At 37.4% G+C, this 21,978-nt stretch overlaps 1 protein-coding gene and 1 non-coding gene across 3 annotated transcripts in view; one reads left to right on the top strand and one right to left on the bottom strand.

Moving 5' to 3' along the window:
* The window catches only part of LOC130461964 (uncharacterized), a 31,708-nt gene extending 10,475 nt beyond the window's left edge, over positions 1-21,233 (top strand). For both annotated transcript variants that reach the window (XM_056830284.1, XM_056830283.1), the window contains exon 3: positions 15,665-21,233. In XM_056830284.1, the coding sequence (XP_056686262.1) occupies positions 17,091-18,284 (1,194 nt within the window). In that variant the 5' untranslated portion in view covers positions 15,665-17,090 and the 3' untranslated portion in view covers positions 18,285-21,233. The remainder of the gene's footprint in view (positions 1-15,664) is intronic.
* LOC130462284 (small nucleolar RNA R71) lies at positions 16,199-16,307 on the bottom strand. The gene has a single exon (XR_008922381.1). It is a non-coding gene; the product is annotated as a small nucleolar RNA R71 (small nucleolar RNA).
* Positions 21,234-21,978: the final 745 nt, after the last annotated feature.

Raw genomic sequence — 21,978 nt, 5'->3', positions numbered from 1 at the left:
TTCCTTCTCTTTGAAGTCTTTCTAAGCGTTTCAAGTTTATATGGCCTAATCGACAATGCCACAGATAGGTGAGATCTGAATCATCCTTTTTGGCCTTTTTGGTATTTATGTTATATACTTGTTTGTCGTGATCTAATAAATAAAGTCCATTGACTAATCTAGCAGATCCATAAAACATCTCTTTAAAATAAAACGAACAACTATTGTCTTTTATTATAAAGGAAAATCCCTTAGCATCTAAGCAAGAAACTGAAATGATGTTTTTAGTAAGACTTGGAACATGGAAACATTCTTCCAGTTCCAAAACTAGCCCGGAGGGCAACGACAAATAGTAAGTTCCTACGGCTAATGCAGCAATCCGTGCTCCATTTCCCACTCGTAGGTCGACTTCACCCTTGCTTAACTTTCTACTTCTTCTTAGTCCCTGTGGATTGGAACATAAGTGTGAGCCACAACCTGTATCTAATACCCAAGAAGTTGAATTAGCAAGTATACAGTCTATAACGAAAATACCTGAAGATGGAACGACTGTTCCGTTCTTCTGATCTTCCTTTAGCTTTGGACATTCTCTTTTGTAATGGCCTATTCCATCACAATAAAGACAGCTTGATGTGGACTTGTCCTGCTTTGATTTAGCATTGCCCTTGGACTTTCCACCTTTCTTGAATGGTCTCTTTCTAGCCTTGAGTAAATCTTTGGCTTCACAGTCCAGTACTATTTCAGCCTTTCTGACAAGGTGAATAAATTCTGCAACTGTTTCTTCTCTTGGTTCACTTAGGTATTGTTGCTTGAAGCGACCAAACCCACTGTGTAGTGAATTGAGCAAGACAGAGACTGCCATCCTTTCGCTTATTGGTGTTCCTAGTAGACTTAGGCGATCAAAATATGAACACATAAGATCCACATGGAACCTCAGTGGGACGCCTACCCTCTGTTTAGTGCGAAGGAGCTGAACATGTGTTTCTTGGACCTCCATCCTATAACACCTGTTGGGAGAACTAACCTTTAGACCAGACATTGATTCAATCAACTCATGGACGTTCAGGTCCCTGTCCTCCGTACTTCCACGACAGATATCCCTCAGATTCTTGATGAGCGTAAAAGGTTCATAGGCTACAAACCTTCTAGCCCAATCATCAGGGATATTGTTCAGCATGAGACTCATAACCTTTTTGAGATCCGCATCCCAGGCGTAAAATCTCTCAGGGGTCATGTCTCTGGCATAGTAGCTTGGCATGGGATGTGACAGTACATACTCAAGTCCATTGAGTTTGACTATTTCAACTAGCTTAGCTTCCCATTCAAGAAAATTTGTCAGGTTCAGCTTGACCATAAGCTCAGAACCCATGATGATGTTTTGATTGTTGTTTGCCATATTAAAACTACAATTGAAAAGAATAAACAAATAAATAACCATTCACAGTTTCTCTTAATAAACTTAAATTCTAGCATACATGCATAATTCAATGTTTATTAAGCATTTTATTCAAGTTATGTGTTCCGGCAGGTGTGAATAAAATGATTCCAAGATCCTAAAATCATTGAAGAACTAAGCACAGTTTGTCGACTTAATCTTAGAACATCTTAGGTAAGCAAAAGCCTTTTGCTAATAGTCTAGAAACTATTCTTGGTTGATAGGTACGTCTAAGAACTTATTAGGTAAACCTATCGAATTTGCCACGACATAAAAGGACTCCTTACTTATATCGTTGAGTTTCACCAAAACTAACATGTACTCACAATTATTTGTGTACCTTGCCCCTTTAGGACCAATAAGTAACACCTCGCTGAGCGAAAACTATTACTAGATTGATGTAAAGGATATCCAAGCAAGTGTATATTTTGGCATGGCACCTTTTAACTCAATTTTTAAGTTTGGAACTTAAGGCTCTTACTATGTTGGTTAGATTTTAAGTGAACTAAAATCCTTAATCATGCAACATAATCAAGCTTTTGATCTCATGCATTTTAAGACATATTTAAAACAGTAAATAACTTAAAACATGCATAAGATATTTGTGATCTAGTATGGCCCGACTTCATCTTGAAGCTTTGACTTCAAAGTCCGTCTTGAAAATCTCCGTGGGAGGCACCATTTTCTTCAAATAGGATAAGCTATAACTAATTACAACTATTTGATGGTTCGCAGACCATATTTGAATTGAAAAATAACTTTGGTACTTTAGACCAATTACATTCAAATTAATGGTACGCAGACCATATTTTCTATCCTATTTGGGCCATACTAGTCACTTCATAACCTGCAAAACAGTACATATACAATATATACCATTCACCCATTCATTATCATGAATGGCCCACATAGCTGGTTAGTAAAACACATTATGCATCACGTAAACATTTGCAGCAATTAATCAAGGGCACCAATAATCTACCAATTATTCAGTCCTTATTAATTCTAATCAAGTTGTTTTAACCTTAAGGATTTGTAGACCTAATCAAGAGTTTATGACTAAAAGGCGCTCCCACTTAAACCAATAAATTCATATGCTTTACTAATTTTAAACATAAAATTGTATTTCTAGTCTAATCGGAAACATACAAATTTAATTAAAATTTAAAGCTCATATCAATTTATAATTGAATCCAAAAATTTAATTTAATTTCAGTCGCATTTAAATTAATTTATGATTTTAATTTTAGTAAAATAATTAGAATAAATTCCATTTATTATAATTATAATATTCAAAATTAAAATCCAAAAATTAATTCAAATTATTAATTTTAAAATTAATTAAAATTACGTGAACTGAAATTTTCAAATTAAACATTCAAAACGATCTAATCGTAACGCAAACACCCTACGCGTTGCACGCCCATGGGCCGTACGCACACAGCCATTGCTGGCCATGTGCGCGCAGCCCATGCGCTCGTCGCATAGCTGCTGCTGTCCTATCGCAAGCCTCCGCACAGCGCCCCATCGCACGCGAGCTATCGCTCGCAGTGCGCGCGCGCGAGATCGCTCGCTGGGCGCGCGACATCGCTCGCTGGGCGCGCTGGCTCGCTCGCTGTGCGCGCGAGACATCGCTCGCTGGGGCGCGACATCGCTCGCTGGGCGGGCGACATCGCGCGCTGTGCGCGCGAGCCATCGCTCGCTGGCGCGAGCCATCGCTCGCTGGCGCGCGCGAGTGATGCTGGGCGCAGCGCTCGTGGCACGCGAGCTTGCGCTCGCTGCGCGCGAGGCTGCGCGCTCTTGTGCGAGGCAGCGCGCGTTGTGGCGCAGCTCGCTTGCTGCCCACACGCGACTGCCTTGGCTCGCCCCTCGCCCATGCCCATTCGTTCATTGCTCGTGGCACACGACACAAGGCAGGGCTGCTGCCTTGTGCTCGTGCACTACGCCCTTGCTCATTGCATTCGTGCCGCACGGGCGACGAGCTCCCTTGCTCGTCGTCGCATGCCCGCATTATACAACACCCCTTAAGGGTAACACGAAGCGTCCATTGCTTCGTGCGTGCAAGTTATATGAACGAATCGCATATAAATTTAAAATTTATATTTAAAATTAATGACAAATTAATAAATATTATTAATTTCATAATTTTAGGGCGAAAAATCGAAAATTTATTATCCAATTGATTTCCGATTGTTATGGATTCAAGTCTAGGTCATAAAAATTTAAAATTTATCGTAAATTTACAATTTTTATGGTGGTTTTTAATCATAGGTTTCTAATTAAATTACAATTAATTATGAAAATCAAATTAATTCTAAATTATTCTAATTTTCAACAAATTAATCATAATTACAAATTAGATTGCATAATTAACAAGACTAGGCATTCAAACTTGTTAAACATATGCAGTAGGTCAATCAAAAATTCAAGATTTATCAACAAGTATCGCAAATATTTAATTTAACATCTTAAATTTACGAAATTTTGCATTCGAAAAACTAAAACCTTCGAAAAGTCATAGTTAGGCTTCGAATTTGAGAATTCTGGGTTCGGCAGAAAAATACTATTTTTGTCAAAATTTTAGAATGCCTTTTACATGCGGAATTGACACAAAAATCACTCAATTCGGATGAGTAATGAAGAAACTGCCGAAAAACTGCGTACGTATAATTAAATAAACGCAATTTGCAATTAATTAACAATTACGAAAATTAATCACCCCTTTTAATTCTTGCAAATTTGTAATATTTAACCATGTTCATGCAATTTAGATTATGAAAATAATAAGGGGCTCGTGATACCACTGTTAGGTTATGATACATATGACATTACATAGATCATGCGGAAACAACCATTAACCCAGGACAACATATTATTTACACATAATCATATAGCATAATTTAGATGCATACTCTTTGTTGCGTGCCCTCCCTAGCTGCGCCCGAACCGAACAAGAACAAGTCTTTTAGGACTCCAAGTGTCGTCCCTCCGTAGATAGTCCACAGCACGTCCGGATCCGCCTTAAGATTGACCAACTAGAATCGCCCTTAAGGTACTAGAAAATTTCGGCACTTTATGAGCAAGATGTGTGTTTTAATTTTCTCTCAAAAACTCACTTTTTGAATACTTTGAAACTTGTGTATAAATTATGACCCCTAGGCCTTTATTTATAGAGTTATAGAAAAGGAATCGTAATCCTAGTAGGATACGAATTAATTGAAATTAGAATCCTACATGAATTCTATTTAATTAATTTATCCAATTAGGAATAGAAATTTAATCATACACTGACTCTTGTAGATTCAGGAATCACGCATGAGCACAAACTCACACACACACGGCAGCCACAAGGGCTGCCCATGCGCGTGCGAGCAGCAGCCCCGCGCAGCACGGCCCACGCATCCGTGGCCCTTGGCGCGCGCTGGGCCTGCCTTGCGGTAGGCCTGGGCGCTGCCTTGGCTGGGCTTGTGGTGCGCATGCTTGCTGGGCGATGGCCCCAGCTTCGTGCTGGGCCTTCGTCCGGCAAGCCTCGTCCGATGCTAATTCGTACGATACGCTTCCGTTTAAATTTCCATTTCCGGAATCTATTTCCGATACGAACAATATTTAATATTTCCGATTCCGGAATTAATTTCCGTTTCGAACAAATATTTAATATTTCCGTTTCCGGAATTATTTTCCGATTCCGGTAATATTTCCGATTCTGACAATATTTCCGTTTCCGGCAATATTTCCGATTCTGGTAATATTTCCATTTCCAATAATATTTTCCGATACGTACCATGTTTCCGTTTCCGGCAACATCTACGACTTGGATAATATTCATATTTCCGATACGATCCATATTTCCGTTTCCGGCAATATCATCGTTTCCGGAGTATTCATTTCTTGCCTGTGACGATCTTAGCTCCCACTGAAACCAAGATCCGTCGGTTCCGAATATTCATAGATGGAGTATTTAATGCCATTAAATACTTGATCCGTTTACGTACTATTTGTGTGACCCTACGGGTTCAGCCAAGAGTAAGCTGTGGATTAATATCATTAATTCCACTTGAACTGAAGCGGCCTCTAGCTAGGCATTCAGCTCACTTGATCTCACTGAATTATTAACTTGTTAATTAATACTGAACCGCATTTATTAGACTTTAACATAGAATGCATACTTGGACCAAGGGCATTATTTCCTTCATAATAAAGGCGAGCTTGTCCCCACTAGAGTTCCTAATGGTTGGAGAGTATGCATAGACTATAGGAAACTTAATCAAGCTACTAGGAAAGACCACTTTCCCTTGCCTTTTATCGACCAAATGCTAGAAAAACTTGATGGTCAGTCATTTTTCTGTTTTCTTGATGGTTATTCTGGTTATACTCAAGTTCCAATTGTTAGGTTATGATACATATAATTGAATATAAATCATGCGGAAAATCCATAAAAGCCAGGATTCCAAATTAATTGCCACATAACAATTAGCATAATTAGGATGCATACTCTTTGTAGCGTGCCCTCCCTTGCTGCGCCCGAACCGAACCAGAACAAGTCTTTAGGACTCCAAGTGTCGTCCTTCTGTAGAAAGTCCACAGCATGTCCGGATCCGCCTTAAGATTGACCAACTAGAATCGCCCTTAAGGTACTAAAATAATCAGCTATTATGGGCAAGTGTATGACTGAATTTTTGCTCAAATTCTTACCTTTGAATAATTCAAACTCGTTATAAATTATAAGCCTTGATCTCATATTTATAGTCCATGGAGTAAGCAATTAAATCCTACTAGGATACGAATTAATTAAATTAGAATCCTAGCAGAACTCTTATTTAATTAATTTATCTTATAGGATTAGGAATTTAATCATCAAACGAATCCTATACGTTTTAGGTTTCGTATGGAAGCACAAACACTACACGAGCATGACCCGCAAGCGTGCAGGCCATGCTCGCGCACAGCCCACACGGCCGCTCGGCCCACGCGAGCGCAGCAGCATTGCTCGCAGCCCACTGCTCGCAGCTGCGCGCGTAGCCACGGCCTGCTGGGCCTGGCCTTGCGCTGGGCCTCGCGTGGGCTTGGTTGTTTGTGTGGCGAGTTGGCTTGCTGGACGCGGGCCTGGCTTCATGGTGGGCCTTCATCTAGCAAGCTCGTCCGATGCTAATTCGTACGATGCGCTTCCGTTTAATTTCCCGATTCCGGAAATCATTTCCGATACGAACTATATTTAACATTTACGATTCCAGAATTAATTTCCGTTTCGAACAAATATTTAATATTTCCTTTTCCAGAATTCTTTTCCGATTCCGATAATATTTCCGATTCTGACAATATTTCCGTTTCCGGCAATATTTCCGATTCCGGCAATATTTCCATTTCCGATAATATTTTCCGACACGTACCATGTTTCCGTTTATGGCAACATCTACGACTTGGATAATATTTATATGTCCGATACGATCCATATTTCCGTTTCCGGCAATATCATCGTTTCCGGAGTATTCATTTACTTGCCTTTGACGATCTCAGCTCCCACTGAAACGAAGATCCGTCGACTCCGAATATGCATTAGATAGAGTATTTAATGCCATTAAATACTTGATCCGTTTACGTACTATTTGTGTGACCCTACGGGTTTAGTCAAGAGTAAGCTGTGGATTAATCCACTTGAACTGAAGCGGCCTCTAGCTAGGCATTCAGTTCACTTGATTTCACTGAATTATTAACTTGCATAATTAATACTGACCCGTATTTATTAGACTTATCATTAAATGCATACTTGGACCAAGGGGATTATTTCCTTCAGTCTCCCACTTGTCATTAGGGACAAGTGTGCATTTCCTAATTGCTTTGTCGATCGATGCTTGCTCTTGAACATAAGGTAAGAGTTGTCATCCTTATTATGTCCAGAGGTGTTTCTCGGTTTCAGAGTTCAAATGATCAAATAAACAGACAATCATAGCCTATGATTCATCAGAGCCCGGCCATGCATTTAATGAAATTTACTTATGACAGATTTTCATCTCTTACAGTAGAGTTTCATAGGTCTGACCGATACTAGTCTTCCCAAAGTAAGTATCTATGCAAATGATTGCGACATTTCCATGTCCACATAGTTCAAGAAACAAAACTACTAGTCATCTTGCATTCTAGTCGTCTAACGTTTTCTATGCGTCCATCTTTATAGAAAACTCCGACCATGGACCATTTTCAACTTTTGACATTCAAGTTCACTTGATAGACATTTCTTAGTCACAGGACTGGTCCTGACAGTCTATCCTGAATATATCGTCAAATTGAAGGGACTCATCATTTAATACTAAACCAAGATTAAATGGAATATGAAAATACATTTCATATATGATAAATGTTCAACCCCAATGTTTTACAACCATGGGCCTCAAACCCATCTTTAAAACAATTAATGGAATTCAAAGCTATGCTTGATTTCCAGTGCCACAATGTGAGTGTTGTTTCTCACTTGTTGCATAGGTTTAGTTATCATGCTTTGCCAATCTTAATATCCTTTTCATCTAATGTTTTTCGAGATAGATGATAAGATCTTTTGAGTATGTTTATTTTGTGATCTAAGTCTTTCTTGCTACAATAGTGGTTCTACATTCTGCAATAAAGAACCATTAAGCCAGCAGACATGTGATCCACCCAAGTTCAGTGAAGAACTTTCCAGCTGTATCTTAGAACACAAAAATTAATATTTAATTTCCCACGCAAAAAACTCATGGTCTCTGATCCATGTTGCCATTTCAAAACACAATGCATATAGCTCATTCGTGCCAATGGTTAACTCCAAGGGAATCTTACTTGATCCTTTGCCAGTGTTTATGAGTGTAGCATCAATATTTAGCATATCTTTATTTCCTTGAATCAAGAACTTTTCTTATGTACCTTTTCAAGTACCATAAGTTTTTTTCTTGATCTCAATCTAGTTGATCTTCACTTAGATCAATTAGAGACTGGTATATGTTCGTCATGCCTAAAGTCATACGATACGTTTTTGGCGATCCTTATATTATATCATACATGATAAATTCTTTTGCAGAATAATTCCCAATTAAATTCTACTCGTCTAACTTTAGCTCATCTAGTTTCAATAGATACTAAATCCAGCTAAATTCTTTGACATATAATATAGGTTAAGAATCTCACTTAGATCCTTTGATGTTTAACTTAGTAAATTCTTATACATAGTTCAAACATCCTTTACTTAGATTTATTCATATGGGTCGAATGTCTCCAATAGAGTCTTTCGTGTTGGATTTAGTAAATGCCATTACTTAATCTAAAACAATATTATAAGATCTTTGTAAATAGATCTTAATACCCAGTATGTACTAAGTTTCGCCATGGTCCATCATTGATGAATAATTTCAAATCTAAGTCATTAGCATTTGAGTGTTATTTCACAATAGAGAGATATGTGTGTGATACACATAGGACCAATTAAGTTTTACGTACTCCTACTAAACTTCTTATATATCTATAAGAATCATGTACATTTTATGAAACTAAAATACTTATTAGCTTCACTAAAATACAGTTCTAATTCCCAATTGCTTGCTTAAATCTGTTCTTATATTTCATAAGCTAGCTTTCCTTTTCAAGCATTTATTTGGATCCACAAATCCTATGACATACAATGTACATAGTTTCTTCCAACATTTTAATGAGGAAGATGTTTTGTCATCCAATTGCCATATGTACCAATATGCAATCATTGCTTGAATTATAAACTTGAGCATTAAGATTATGCATGAGGCTTCAACACAATCCATGCCATGAATTTGCTTGTAACCTTTAGGAAGTAATCTAGCTTTGTGTGTGAACACAATTCCATGTTTGATAGTTTTTATCCTTAAAACAAACTTGCAACCAATAGGTGTGAAACTATTCTTGCAAATCAACAAAATTTCAATTTTGTCATCAAAACATTGAGTATGTTTTATCGCCTCTAACCATTTAAAACATTGGGTCTATATATGGCCTCTAACCATTTTAGGGAATCTAGGTTTCGTCATAGATTTCTTACAAGTCACAAACTCATTAATCTTCATAATAGTTTGACAGCAAGTTGTAGGTTTCCTCACTATCTAATAGAAGAATCTCATAGTTTCATTGACCTGAACTTTATGTTTCTTCACTATCTAATAGAAGAATCTCATAGTTTCAGTGACTTAAACTCTATGTCTACTTGGGTATAGAACATCAAACAAAAGAATATCAACAGGAACTTTGAGAGTCCTTTGAATATTCTGTTCTCCTTGAAGCATTTGTAAAGTCTTCTAAGAGATGTCTATTCTTAAAGCCACTTCTAAAGTCCTTAAAGAATACGTGTTCGGATTTTCTAAAGAACTTCGAAAAGCCTCCTAATGTCCGTTTATGTTTGTTGTTCGCCTCGAATACTTTCGAGGTCTATTTTCTCCCACTTGTCATTTTGGAAACGAATCTCCAAAAAGAAATTATTTCGAGCAAACAAACATAATGTTCTCGGAAATTCGTGGTAGAAACAATACCCTTGTGTCTCATTTGAATAAATCACAATGAAACATATATCTATTCTTGGGCCTTAGTTTGTTGAATAACAAACGCTAAGCTACCACTGAGTTTAGCAACTCTTTAGATATATATTTTGAAAAGATATTTTGAAATTACTTTTCAAAAGCTTTGACGAATTTGGTTTAGTTTGGTGGTAGTTGAGCATTTTGTTTTAGAAATTATAGGAAAATTCTTTATGATTCATCATTGATCGAATCAAGTACTAATTGACTTCGATCATTCCAACTTAGATATGCCATATCTTGTGGAGCTAGTGTTGGGTTATGATACATATGAACAACATAAATCATGCGGAAAAACCTTAATGCCAGGAATCATATTAATTGCACATAATCATATAATTATTCTAAGATGCATACACTTTGTAGTGTTCCCTCCCTAGCTGCGCCCGTACCGAACAAGAAAAAGTCTTTAGGACTCCAAGTGTCGTCCCTCCGTAGATAGTCCACAGCACGTCCGGATCCGCCTTAAGTTTGACCAACTAGAATCGCCCTTAAGGTTCCTAGGATTTTCGGCTAAATAGTTGCAAGTGTTTGGCTGATTTTTTGCTTCAAAATCTTACCTTTGAATACTTCAATTCTCGTGCCTAAATTGTAAACCTAGGCCACATATTTACAGAGGCTATGGAAAGGGATTTAGAATCCTATTAGGACACTAATTAGTTTAATTATAATTTCATTAAAACTCTTTTAAACTAATTCTATCTTTATTAGGATTAGGATTTAATAAATGAACGAATTCCATCAGCTCTAGGATTCGTATCGAACACAAACGTTGCACGACCACGAGCGTACCGCACAGGCCGAGCAGGCCTTGCGGCCCACACGAGCAGGCGCTGCTCGCAGCCCACGAGCGTCAGCGCGCGCACGCGCGCCTTGGCCTTGTTGGGCCTGGCCTTGCGCTGGCCCAGGCGTGGCCTCGGTTGCGTTGTGTTGGGCGCTTGGCTTGCTGGACGCGGGCCTGGCTTCGTGCTGGGCCTTCGTCTAGCAAGTCTCGTCCGATGCTAATTCGTACGATGCGCTTCCGACTAAATTCCCGATTCCGGAATTCATTTCCGTTACGAACAATATTTAACATTTCCGATTCCGGAATTAATTTCCGTTTCGAAAAAATATTTAATATTTCCCTTTCCGGAATTATTTTCCGATTCCGATAATATTTCCGATTCTGACAATATTTCCGTTTCCGGCAATATTTCCGATTCCGGCAATATTTCCATTTCCAATAATATTTTCCGATACGTACCATGTTTCCGTTTCCGGCAACATCTACGACTTGGATAATATTTATATTTCCGATACGATCCATATTTTCGTTTCCGGCAATATCATCGTTTCCGGAGTATTTATTTACTTGCCTTTGAAGATCTGAGCTCCCACTGAAACCAAAATCCGTCGATTCTGAATATCCATAGATGGAGTATTTAATGCCATTAAATACTTGATCCGTTTACGTACTATTTGTGTGACCCTACGGGTTTAGTCAAGAGTAAGCTGTGGATTAATATCATTAATTCCACTTGAACTGAAGCGGCCTCTAGCTAGGCATTCAGCTCACTTGATCTCACTGAATTATTAACTTGTTTAATTAATACTGAACCACATTTATTAGACTTAACATTAAATGCATACTTGGACCAAGGGCATTATTTCCTTCAGTCTCCCACTTGTCCTTAGGGACAAGTGTGCATTTCCTAATTCCTTTGTCGCTTGATGCTTGCTCTTGAACATAAGGTAAGAGTTGTCATCCTTATTACGTCCAGAGGTGTTTCTCGATTTCAGAGTTCAACTGATCAAATAAACAGATAATCATATCCTATGATTCATCTGAGCACGGCCATGCATTTTACAGTTTCTAGCTCTCCGAGTGGTCTTGTACAACTTTTAGCATCCCATCCCTATTTATGGGAGGACAATCCCAATCTTGCGATCTTGAGATTAGACTTCGTTTGTTAGGTGATTAACTGATCGTTGCCTTTATAGCCTCCTTTTACGGTGCGGCGGTTGGTCAACATCAAAGTAAGCAGTTCTCAAACAGGTAATCTCAAATCACTCAGGTATTGAGGATTAGTGTCTAATAATTTTAAAGAAATTTACTTATGACGGATTTTCATCTCTGACAGTAAAGTTTCATAGGTCTGTCCGATACTAGTCTTCCCAAAGTAAGTATCTATGCAAATGATTATGACATTTCCATGTCCACATAGTTCAAGAAACAGAACTACTAGTTATCTTGCATTCTAGTCGTCTAACGTTTTCTATGCGTCCATCTTTGTAGAAAACTCCGACCGGGGACCATTTTCAACTTTTGACATTCAAGTTCACTTGATGGACATTTCTTAGTCACAGGACTGGTCCTGACAGTCTATCTTTAATATATTGATAAGGGCATTATTTACCATATATTTATTCCCTTATTTTAGCTATGTAGTAATCCTTTATTTATCATTTTGGGTCTTTAATTACGTTTAATAATTATAAATATATTTTTCTTTGTTTTATATTTTATTGTTAAATTAGCCTAAATATTACTCGGTTATGTTACCGGTGCTAATTTCATGCCTGTTGGTTGCACACGAGACATTAACGATAACAACATTAATAAGGGAATCGAAGAATACAAAAAGAGTCAACTCTTGGTAATTGGGTTACACATGAGAATTAATGAAAATTAATGGGAAAGTTAAGTACTACGGAGTAATTAATTCCCTTGAGCACACAAAGTAACTTCCAAAAGCCCATTACTTTCACTTACCGCAGCTCCATCTCCGAGAAAACAAAGAGCCCAAGTTAATGCTTCTTCATCACGCTAGAAATCAGCAATCACTCTCAACTCCTTTCAAATTCCTTCTGCTAGAGGCATCAAATAGGGAGTTGAATTTGTCAAACATTTATCATGGGCATAACAAACTCCTCCTCTAAAGATCTGATCGGCATATCTGCTGCAAATTCGGAGCACGGTTATCAATTATTTCAATCATCACATGGGTGATTTTCTGGTTCCGAGATCTCCGTTCAAACTAGGGTTTATCTCCTATAAAGTTGCTACTCAAACCGTCAAGAAATACACAGGGAACACAGCAAAAATTAGGAGGGTTTGTGAGATTGGATTGTTGATATTGACAGTATTGAAGGTGAGCGATCTCCATTGACGGCGGACCGGAAGGCAGCTGCTGCATCGGTCTAGTTCCTAATTAATGAGTTTTCTCCTTCTCTACCTTCAATTAAGAGTTTTTATATTGTTTCTTTGTACTTACAATTCATTACAATCAGATTTAATTTTCAGTTTTGATGTTCATGGAGTGGTCTTACTTGAAAAACGTTGAGTATTTCATGATTAATATTGAGTTTGGTATTTATTCAAGTTATATGATTGTTGGATTCATCTTTTTGTGTTTGATATTTATATTTGTGATAGTGCACGATCACAGGTATAGTGTAATTAGACTATGCTAGATTACTACTTGACGCGGCGTTAAGTGATTATTTAGAGTAAACAACTTAGTATTGTTAGGAGTGAGCGGATCACTTTAATTTTATTAAGTATATAAATTGTTCTAATGAAACAAGTTTATTAGGGTTGGATTTATCGTGGCGGTAAATGCACGACCTATTTGCCAAACGAAGTATTAAATAAGATTTTGGTACATGGAAGAAGGAACTTTAAATTGTCTGATTTCTCTATAATCAAACCATACCAATTGGGCTTGTTTTCTTGTCATTTGTAAATAATTGTTTAGTTAGTAATTTAACGTTCACTTAGATTGTTAGTATGAATTTCAAACACCCCCCCCTCTATGTGAATAGGTAAATAATTGTATAAGTTGTGTATCCTATGATTATGTCGGTTTGGTTTTAAGACTCTGATTAGTTAAACTTTGATGTTAGAAATTAGTAGTCTCTTCGTGAGATCGACTATTTCTTACCCTTTTACTACTTGTTAATATTTTTAAAGGTCTAAGACAGGTTTTTAATTTAATACGGTAAACGACACGTATCAATTTTGGCGTCGTTGCCGGGGAGACTATTTTTAATTTAAATGTCAAAGTCTAGTTAATCCTTTATAAATATACTTGTATAGTCAGTAGATAACTTCCTTCATAGCTCTACCTAAGGTTCAATCATGCACTACGTATACAAATTTCCATGAGTAACTAATTAAATGATGTGTGTAAGTTACTTGAATCCTTTCTATTTTTGTTGTTTTATGCCTGCTAGTTAGTTTATATTATGTCATTAGTATCAGGTTCTATAGCTTAGTATATATATTTTTAAGAATTTGAGTGTTCTTGAAATGATTCCTAATGACATAATTATTTTACATTTGCGTAGCACAAAAAAAAAGGGGGGGGGGGTCTGGATGCTTTATATAAGTATGTATTTCTTAATGAGCTTATTATGTGACTTATAAGTTCCATCTACACTCCCCGTTTTTGGCTCTTAAGCAATTAAATTGGTTTATTTTGACTCTGTTGAGTGACTGGTGCTATTAGTTTTTATTTTAATATCTAGTTTTCAAGTGTCTTGTACTGTGGTTAGCTCACTGGAAGATGGCTATAAGGGTTGAATTATCTAGGAACCTTTGGAATTTAATAATGAGAACTTATAGAATCTGAATTTGTCTGCTTGGTCTAATTGACACCGTATTTTCGGTATTTGCGATGATCTGTATTGGTGAAATCATATCAGTTTAGACGTAGATAATTTATACCAAGTTTGATAATTAATATGTCTTTGTATATCTTAATATGTGGTTTTTTTTATTTTAATAAAAGTAGGTGAAAGGAAAAATTGGAATGTAGGCATTTGTCTTGTGCTATGGGCCAAGTTTGTAATTTCTATGGTAGCCGGTTCTTTTTTCTTTTTTCTTTTTTTGTGAGTACATGTATATACTCTACGTTTTTTCACTTTGGCTAATTTTTGTAAGCAACTTTGTTTTAATGAAATTGCCATTTTCTAGTACATAACAGTAACATATTAATGTCTTGTTTGCGTGATTTTCTTTTTGCATGATATTATCTTGTTTTAACATTGTGTACGAAGTGAAAACTCTGATATGATTAGGATGATTGTTCTAAATATTAACAAGTGCTTGTCTTATCTTTTAGTATGAGTCTAAAACTAGCTCATGTTTATTTTCTTATTTTCAAAAAGACAACTAAAACTAAAGGCACTTTCTCAGTTAGCTAATGTATTGTTTTAACATAAAGCACTGGCTTTAACTAAATAGCAATCTGCTACCTGCTTTCATTACTACCTTTCATTAACTTAATGGCATGATAGGAGTCTTATTTAAATTCCTTGAACGTTCTGTATCCCTTTCTCACATAAATTTGGGATTTCAGAAAGTATAAAAGCATCAATACAAGGTTATTCTTGAATCCTAAGTATCACTAAGGGTTATGTTCTTATTGAGTTATGTCTATGACCCGAAATCCTGAACTTTTGAATTTGTCTAGGATTCTATGTTGAATTATATTGCAGGTCTACCGTACCACCCCATAATTAAGATTGTGAAAGTTTTATCTGTTTTAAATCCATTATGTATTCAGTTTATATTTTGTACCCCATATTCAGAAAGATTAAATCATAACAACAAATAAGGCTTTTTAGAATGTCCAGTTTCTTTTTTTAAATGCATTCATTTAAATCTTGAGAATAGTAACTAACTTTTTAAGTTTTTACTTTTCAGGTGAATGAGCGGTGGAACACCTAATCCTAAACTCAAGCGAATCAGGAAGTATATCGATTCTGTGAACATCATAAGTCACGAGAGATTAATCCACGCCTTTCAAATAGATCAACCAGAAGAGGTGAAACCATAGGAAGTTAAACCAACAGAAGATAGTCTAAAAGGAGCGAAAATGGGTGAACGAACTTTGAAGGAGATGGCAGCCCCAAATACGGGTGATGATCCTCTGTCCATTGTGTTTCCAGAGCTAGACAAACCCCTCATACTGAATTCAGGTTTCCTTAATCTTCTTCCCAAATACTATGGGAAATCAGGTGAGAATCCTCATCGACATTTTAAAGAGTTTAAGGTTGTTAGTTCTTCTATGAATCTTGAAGGAGTTGAACGAGATCATATTAGATTGCATGCTTTTCCTTTTTCTTTGCAAGATTTGGCTAAAGATTGGTTGTATGATCTTCCTGCTGGATCAATTACGACTTGGAATGTTATGGTATCAACTTTTCTAGGAAAGTACTTTCCAGCAAGTCTAATTGGATCCATCAAGAAGGAGATATGTGGCATTAGGCAACATGATAATGACTCCTTGTATGAGTATTGGGAACGTTTTAAGAGATTATGTTCATCCTGTCCCCAACATCAGATTAGTGACCAACTATTAATTCAATACTTTTATGAAGGCCTATTGCCTACTGATAGGGCTATGATAGATGCTTTGAGTGGGGGTGCATTAGTGGATAAAACACCAACCCAAGCTAGGGATTTAATTTCTAATATGGCTCAAAACACCCAACAACATGGTACTAGAAATGATGTTAAAAGAGTAAATGGAGTTGATTTAATTGGTATTCAGAATCAATTACAAGAAAATGCTCAACAAATTGCTACCTTAACTACTCCCGTGTCTAAATTTGTTGCTAGTAACGAGTCTAAAGATAGAGTTTGTGGAATTTGCTATAATGAGTCTCATCCTACTGATAAATTCCCTGACCTGCAATCTGAAGATGTGAATGCTATAGGTGGTTATTCTGGTCAATGAAAATATGATCCTTACTCACAGACTTATAATGAAGGTTGGAAAGACCACCCTAATCTAAGGTTTGGAAATAGACCACAACTTCCACAATCTAATCAACCAAGGCAATATGGTTAACCTAATCATCCACCCCAATCTGGTCCTTCACTAGAAGACTTAGTTAAACAACTCACTAATCAAATAGGGCAAGTTCATAACCAGGGTGTTGAGTATCAAAAGAAAACTGACACGCGCCTTCATCACATAGACACTCAAATAGGTTAGATTTGCACTTCTCTGAGTAATCTTGAAACTCAACTATCAGGTAAACTTCCATCACAAACAATCCCTAATCCCAATGGTCATGTTAAAGCTATCACACTTAGGAGTGGTAAAGTATTAACTGGGCCTAAAATGAAAAGTCATGAAGTTGAAAAAGAGATAGAAGTCAATCCTAAAGTTGGATCAGGGGAAAGAGTGGAAAGTGAGGGTACTGTGAAGGACAATGAAAAAGAAAATGAAGGGAAGAGTAAAACCGAATCTGATTCTGTTGTTTCTCGTTTTAAAGAATTGCCTCCTTTCCCTTCTCGATTTGCTAAAGCTAAGAAAGAGAGTCTTGACAATGAAATTCTAGAAAACTTTAGGAAAATTGAAGTCAATATTCCCTTTCTTGATGCCATTAAACAAGTACCTCGTTATGCAAAGTTTCTTAAGGAACTATGTACTAACAAAAGACAGTTTCGTCCTTCTGAAAAGGTAAGTATGGGGGAAAATATTTTAGCTATTATTCAAAAGAAACTTCCCCCTAAGTGTAAGGATCCTGGCATGTTTTGTATTCCTTGCAAAATTGGAGATTCTAAGTTTGATAGGTGTATGCTAGATTTAGGAGCCTCCATTAAAGTTATGCCGAAATCTGTTTATGATACTTTAAATGTGGGTTCGTTGTCTAAAACTGTTATTGTTATTCAGTTAGCTGATAGATCTAACGCATTTCCAATAGGAGTCTTAGAAGATGTACTTGTGCAAGTGAATGAATTGGTATTTCCTGCTGATTTTTATGTTCTTGATATGGGTTATAGAAGCGATAGTGTTCCACTGTTGTTTGGTAGACCATTCCTAAAAACTTCTAAGACTAAAATTGATGTTCATGAGGGTAACTTAACTATGGAATTTGATGGGGAAATAATTATATTTAATATTTTTGATGCTATGAGATACCCAAGTGATATCAATAATGTCAGTTCTATAGATAATTTTGATGCTTTTGATTGGATGGCTCAAGATGTATTTGATAAGTGGTGTGACAAACTGTTTGAAAATGATGTTCCTGATTATATGCGTGAAATTTCTTATTCTTCTGTTCTAGCCGCGTCTGATGTGGTTGATGTGAATGAAAAGTCAGATTTTTCTTTGCCTTTATCTGTGCCTAAATTGATTCCTTCTATTGTGCAAGCACCTATTTTAGAGTTAAAACCCTTGCCCTCTAATCTGAAATATGTTTATTTGGATGCTAATGAGACATTGCCTGTGATTATTTCAAGCTCATTAAATGAAATTCAAGAAGCAAAGTTGTTGAATGTGCTTAAAAATTATAAAGAGGCAATATGATGGACTTTAGCAGACATAAAAGGTATTAGTCCCACCTTATGCATGCATAGAATATTTCTTGAACAGAATGCTAAACCAACTAGAGAGACTCAACGAAGGTTAAACCCTTCAATGAGGGAAGTTGTTCAAAAGGAAATTACTAAATGGATAAATGCGGATGTGATGTTATGTTCTCTAGAATTGACAGAGTTCTCTCCAACTCTGCATGGGATGTTATGTTCCCCAATGCAGAAGCTTTATACCTCCCTGAGGCACCTATGACCATTGCCCCATGGTTCTGAGTTCCTACCCCACCATACACCAGAAGAAGCCATTCAGATTTTATAACATGTGGACATCATCAGATGAGTTCATACCCATTGTGGAAAGGAACTGGTCAAAATATATTTATGGTTGTGTGATGTTCAGAATCATTCAGAAGCTGAAATAGATCAAGCATGATCTGAAACTCCTAAACAAAACTGGTTACAGCAATGTTGAGGCAACCAAAGTTCAGATACAAGCCCATCTGGCTAAGATTCAGGATAAACTTAACTCTGATCCCACCAACATTGATTTATCTACAGCAGGGAAAAATGCTGCAGCTGACTAAGGAAAGCACAAGACAATCTGTTGTCTTTCCTACACCAAACAGCCAAAGTGCATTGGCTTGAAAAGGGAGATGAAAACACCAAAGCCTTTTATCAGAGCATCAAACAAAGAAGGAAATACAATACCATCCATTCCATTCAAAATGCTGCAGGGGTGTGGGTGAATTCACCTAAGGAGGTCCAAGTTGCTTTCTTGGACTTTTACAGGAACCTTTTTTGCTACAAAAAAGACAACAGGATTCCCATCCAGAAAAGCATCATGGATAGAGGGCCAAGGCTCACTGAGACCCACAGGAATTCTCTCAGTTGTAAATCCTCTTTGAATGATGTCAAGAGAGTTCTGGATAGCATACCAAGCAATAAAGCTCCTGGTTTAGATGGTTTCAATAGCCACTTCTACAAAAGGTCCTGGGACATCATCAAGAATGATCTCCTTGCTGCAGTGAATGACTTCTTTGAAACTAGGAAAATGCTAAGAGAGATTAATGTCACTTCAATCACCTTGATCCCAAAAATAAATGTTCCTTCTACAGTAAGTGATTTCAGACCAATAGCCTGTTGCTCAGTTCTGTACAAATGCATATCCAAGCTTTTGTGTGATAAGTTGGGTTCAGTGCTGCCAGATATCATTTGTCCTAACCAGAGAGCCTTTGTGAAAGGGAGATCCATTCTCCACAATGTCCTGGTGTGCCAGGATATAATCAAGATGTACAGGAAAGGTCAACTTCAAGCTAACTGTATGATGAAGCTGGATCTCAAAAAAGCTTATGATATAGTTGAGTGGGACTTTATTGAGGAAGTTCTACTGGACCTGGGTTTTCCTACTCATTTTATTCAATTGATCATGACTTGCCTGACAACCACTCAATACTCAATTCTGATCAATGGAGCACCTACAGAACTGATTCACCCAAGAAGAGGGTTGAGACAAGGTGACCCTTTGTCACCATTGCTCTTTACTCTTTGCATGGAGTATCTCACAAGAGCAATGACATCCATTGGTGATCAAACTGATTTTGGATTCCACTCTAGATGGAGAAGATTAAAGCTTAACCACCTTTGCTTTGCAGATGACCTTCTTCTATTCTGTAAAGGTGATGCTCAGTCTGTGAATTTAGCTCTACAAGGTTTGAAATGGTTTTCTGACACCACTGGGCTAGAGGTTAATGCCAATAAATCATCTCTTTATTGCCGTGGCATGTCTGATTCTCAATCACAGGAAATGGCCACTCTTACTGGTTTCAAGTTGGGATCTCTTCCTTTTTCTTATCTTGGTGTTCCAGTCAGTCCATAGAAAATGAAAGCTAAGGATTGTGATTGCCTCATTGATAAAATGACCTCCAAAATCAAAATTTGGAGCTCTAGGAATCTCTCCTTTGCTGGTAGAGCTCAACTAGTGAATTCTGTCCTGATGAGCATCTGTGTATACTGGTCTCAAATGTTTTTGCTTCCTAGTGCTATTCTTAAAAAAATTAAAGCTGTATGCAGATCTTTCCTCTGGTTTGGCACCTATGATGATAGCAGACCAGGAGCAGTTGCCTGGGATAATTTATGTCAACCAAAAGCACAGGGGGGTCTTGGGTTTAGGAACATCTTAATTTGGAACCAAGCAGCTGTTGGGAAACAGGTATGGGCTATTGCTCAAAAGCAAGACAACCTATGGGTCAAGTGGATCCATACTGTCTATGTGAAAGACAAAGATTGGAGCCATTTCACTGCCCCCACTGCTGCTAGCTGGGTAGTAAAGGTACTATGCAAAATCAAAAGCCACTGCAATCACCAACTCAATTCTACTCAATGGCTGGCTAAGCCCAAGTACTCCATCAGGGACACCTACAGTGAGTTTGCACTCAAGGAGCCAAAGTTCAATGGCAATCTTATGTCTGGAACAGGTTGAGTGTTCCTAAACATAGATTCATTCTATGGCTTGCTCTTTTGGACAGATTAAAGACTAAAGACAGATTGTATAAGTTAAATATCAGCACTGATGATTTGTGCCCTGTGTGTGGGACTGGCACTGAATCCACAATGCATCTCTTTTTTGAGTGCTCTTTTGGCACTGCTTGCACGCAGCAGGTCTTGGCCTGGTTGGGATTCCAACAAGGCAGAAACTCCATGTTACCTCTCTTGAAGTGGATCCAGAGATATGGTAGAAGCAAGGTTCATAAAACCATCTTATACACTGAAATTGCATGTCTGGTGTACCACATATGGAAGGCAAGGAACTCTACAGTGTGGAACTTGAAGGTTCCTAGTATCAAGTGTATTGTTCAGGCTGTACAAACTGAAGTGAAGGGTAGAGTGACTAATCTCATAAGTAGTAAAGCAAGTACAAGGGATAGGGACTGGTTTTTCAACCTGTAAAGGGTGGGTCTGTTTAGGTAAGGTTTCTTAGCTTTTTTGTATGCTCCTGTTGATAACAGGTTAGCCTGTGTGTAAACTGTTTTGGGTGATCAATAAATTTTATTACTTGCTTGCCAAAAAAAAAATGCGGATGTGATCTATCCTATTTCTGATTCTCAATGGGTAAGTCCTATTCATGTGGTCCCTAAGAAAAGTGGAATAACAGTTGTTGAGAATAACAAAGGCGAGTTTGTCCCCACTAGAGTTCCTAATGGTTGGAGAGTATGCATAGACTATAGGAAACTTAATCAAGCTACTAGGAAAGACCACTTTCCCTTGCATTTTATCGACCAAATGCTAGAAAAACTTGCTGGTCAGTCATTTTTCTTTTTTCTTGATGTTTATTCTGGTTATACTAAAGTTCCAATTGTTAGGTTATGATACATATAATTGAATATAAATCATGCGGAAAAACCATAAAAGCCAGGATTCCAAATTAATTGCCACATAACAATTAGCATAATTAGGATGCATACTCTTTGTAGCGTGCCCTCCCTTGCTGCGCCCGAACCGAACAAGAACAAGTCTTTAGGACTCCAAGTGTCGTCCCTCCGTAGAAAGTCCACAGCATGTCCGGATCCGCCTTAAGATTGACTAACTAGAATCGCCCTTAAGGTACTAAAATATTCAGCTATTATGGGCAAGTGTATGACTGAATTTTTGCTCAAATTCTTAACTTTGAATACTTCAAACTAGTTATA

The sequence above is a fragment of the Spinacia oleracea genome, chromosome 5 (genome assembly GCF_020520425.1).
Source record: "Spinacia oleracea cultivar Varoflay chromosome 5, BTI_SOV_V1, whole genome shotgun sequence".
NCBI lineage: Eukaryota > Viridiplantae > Streptophyta > Magnoliopsida > Caryophyllales > Amaranthaceae > Spinacia > Spinacia oleracea.
The sequence above is the reverse complement of the archived record's forward strand: the minus strand, read 5'-3'. Positions and strand labels throughout refer to the sequence as shown.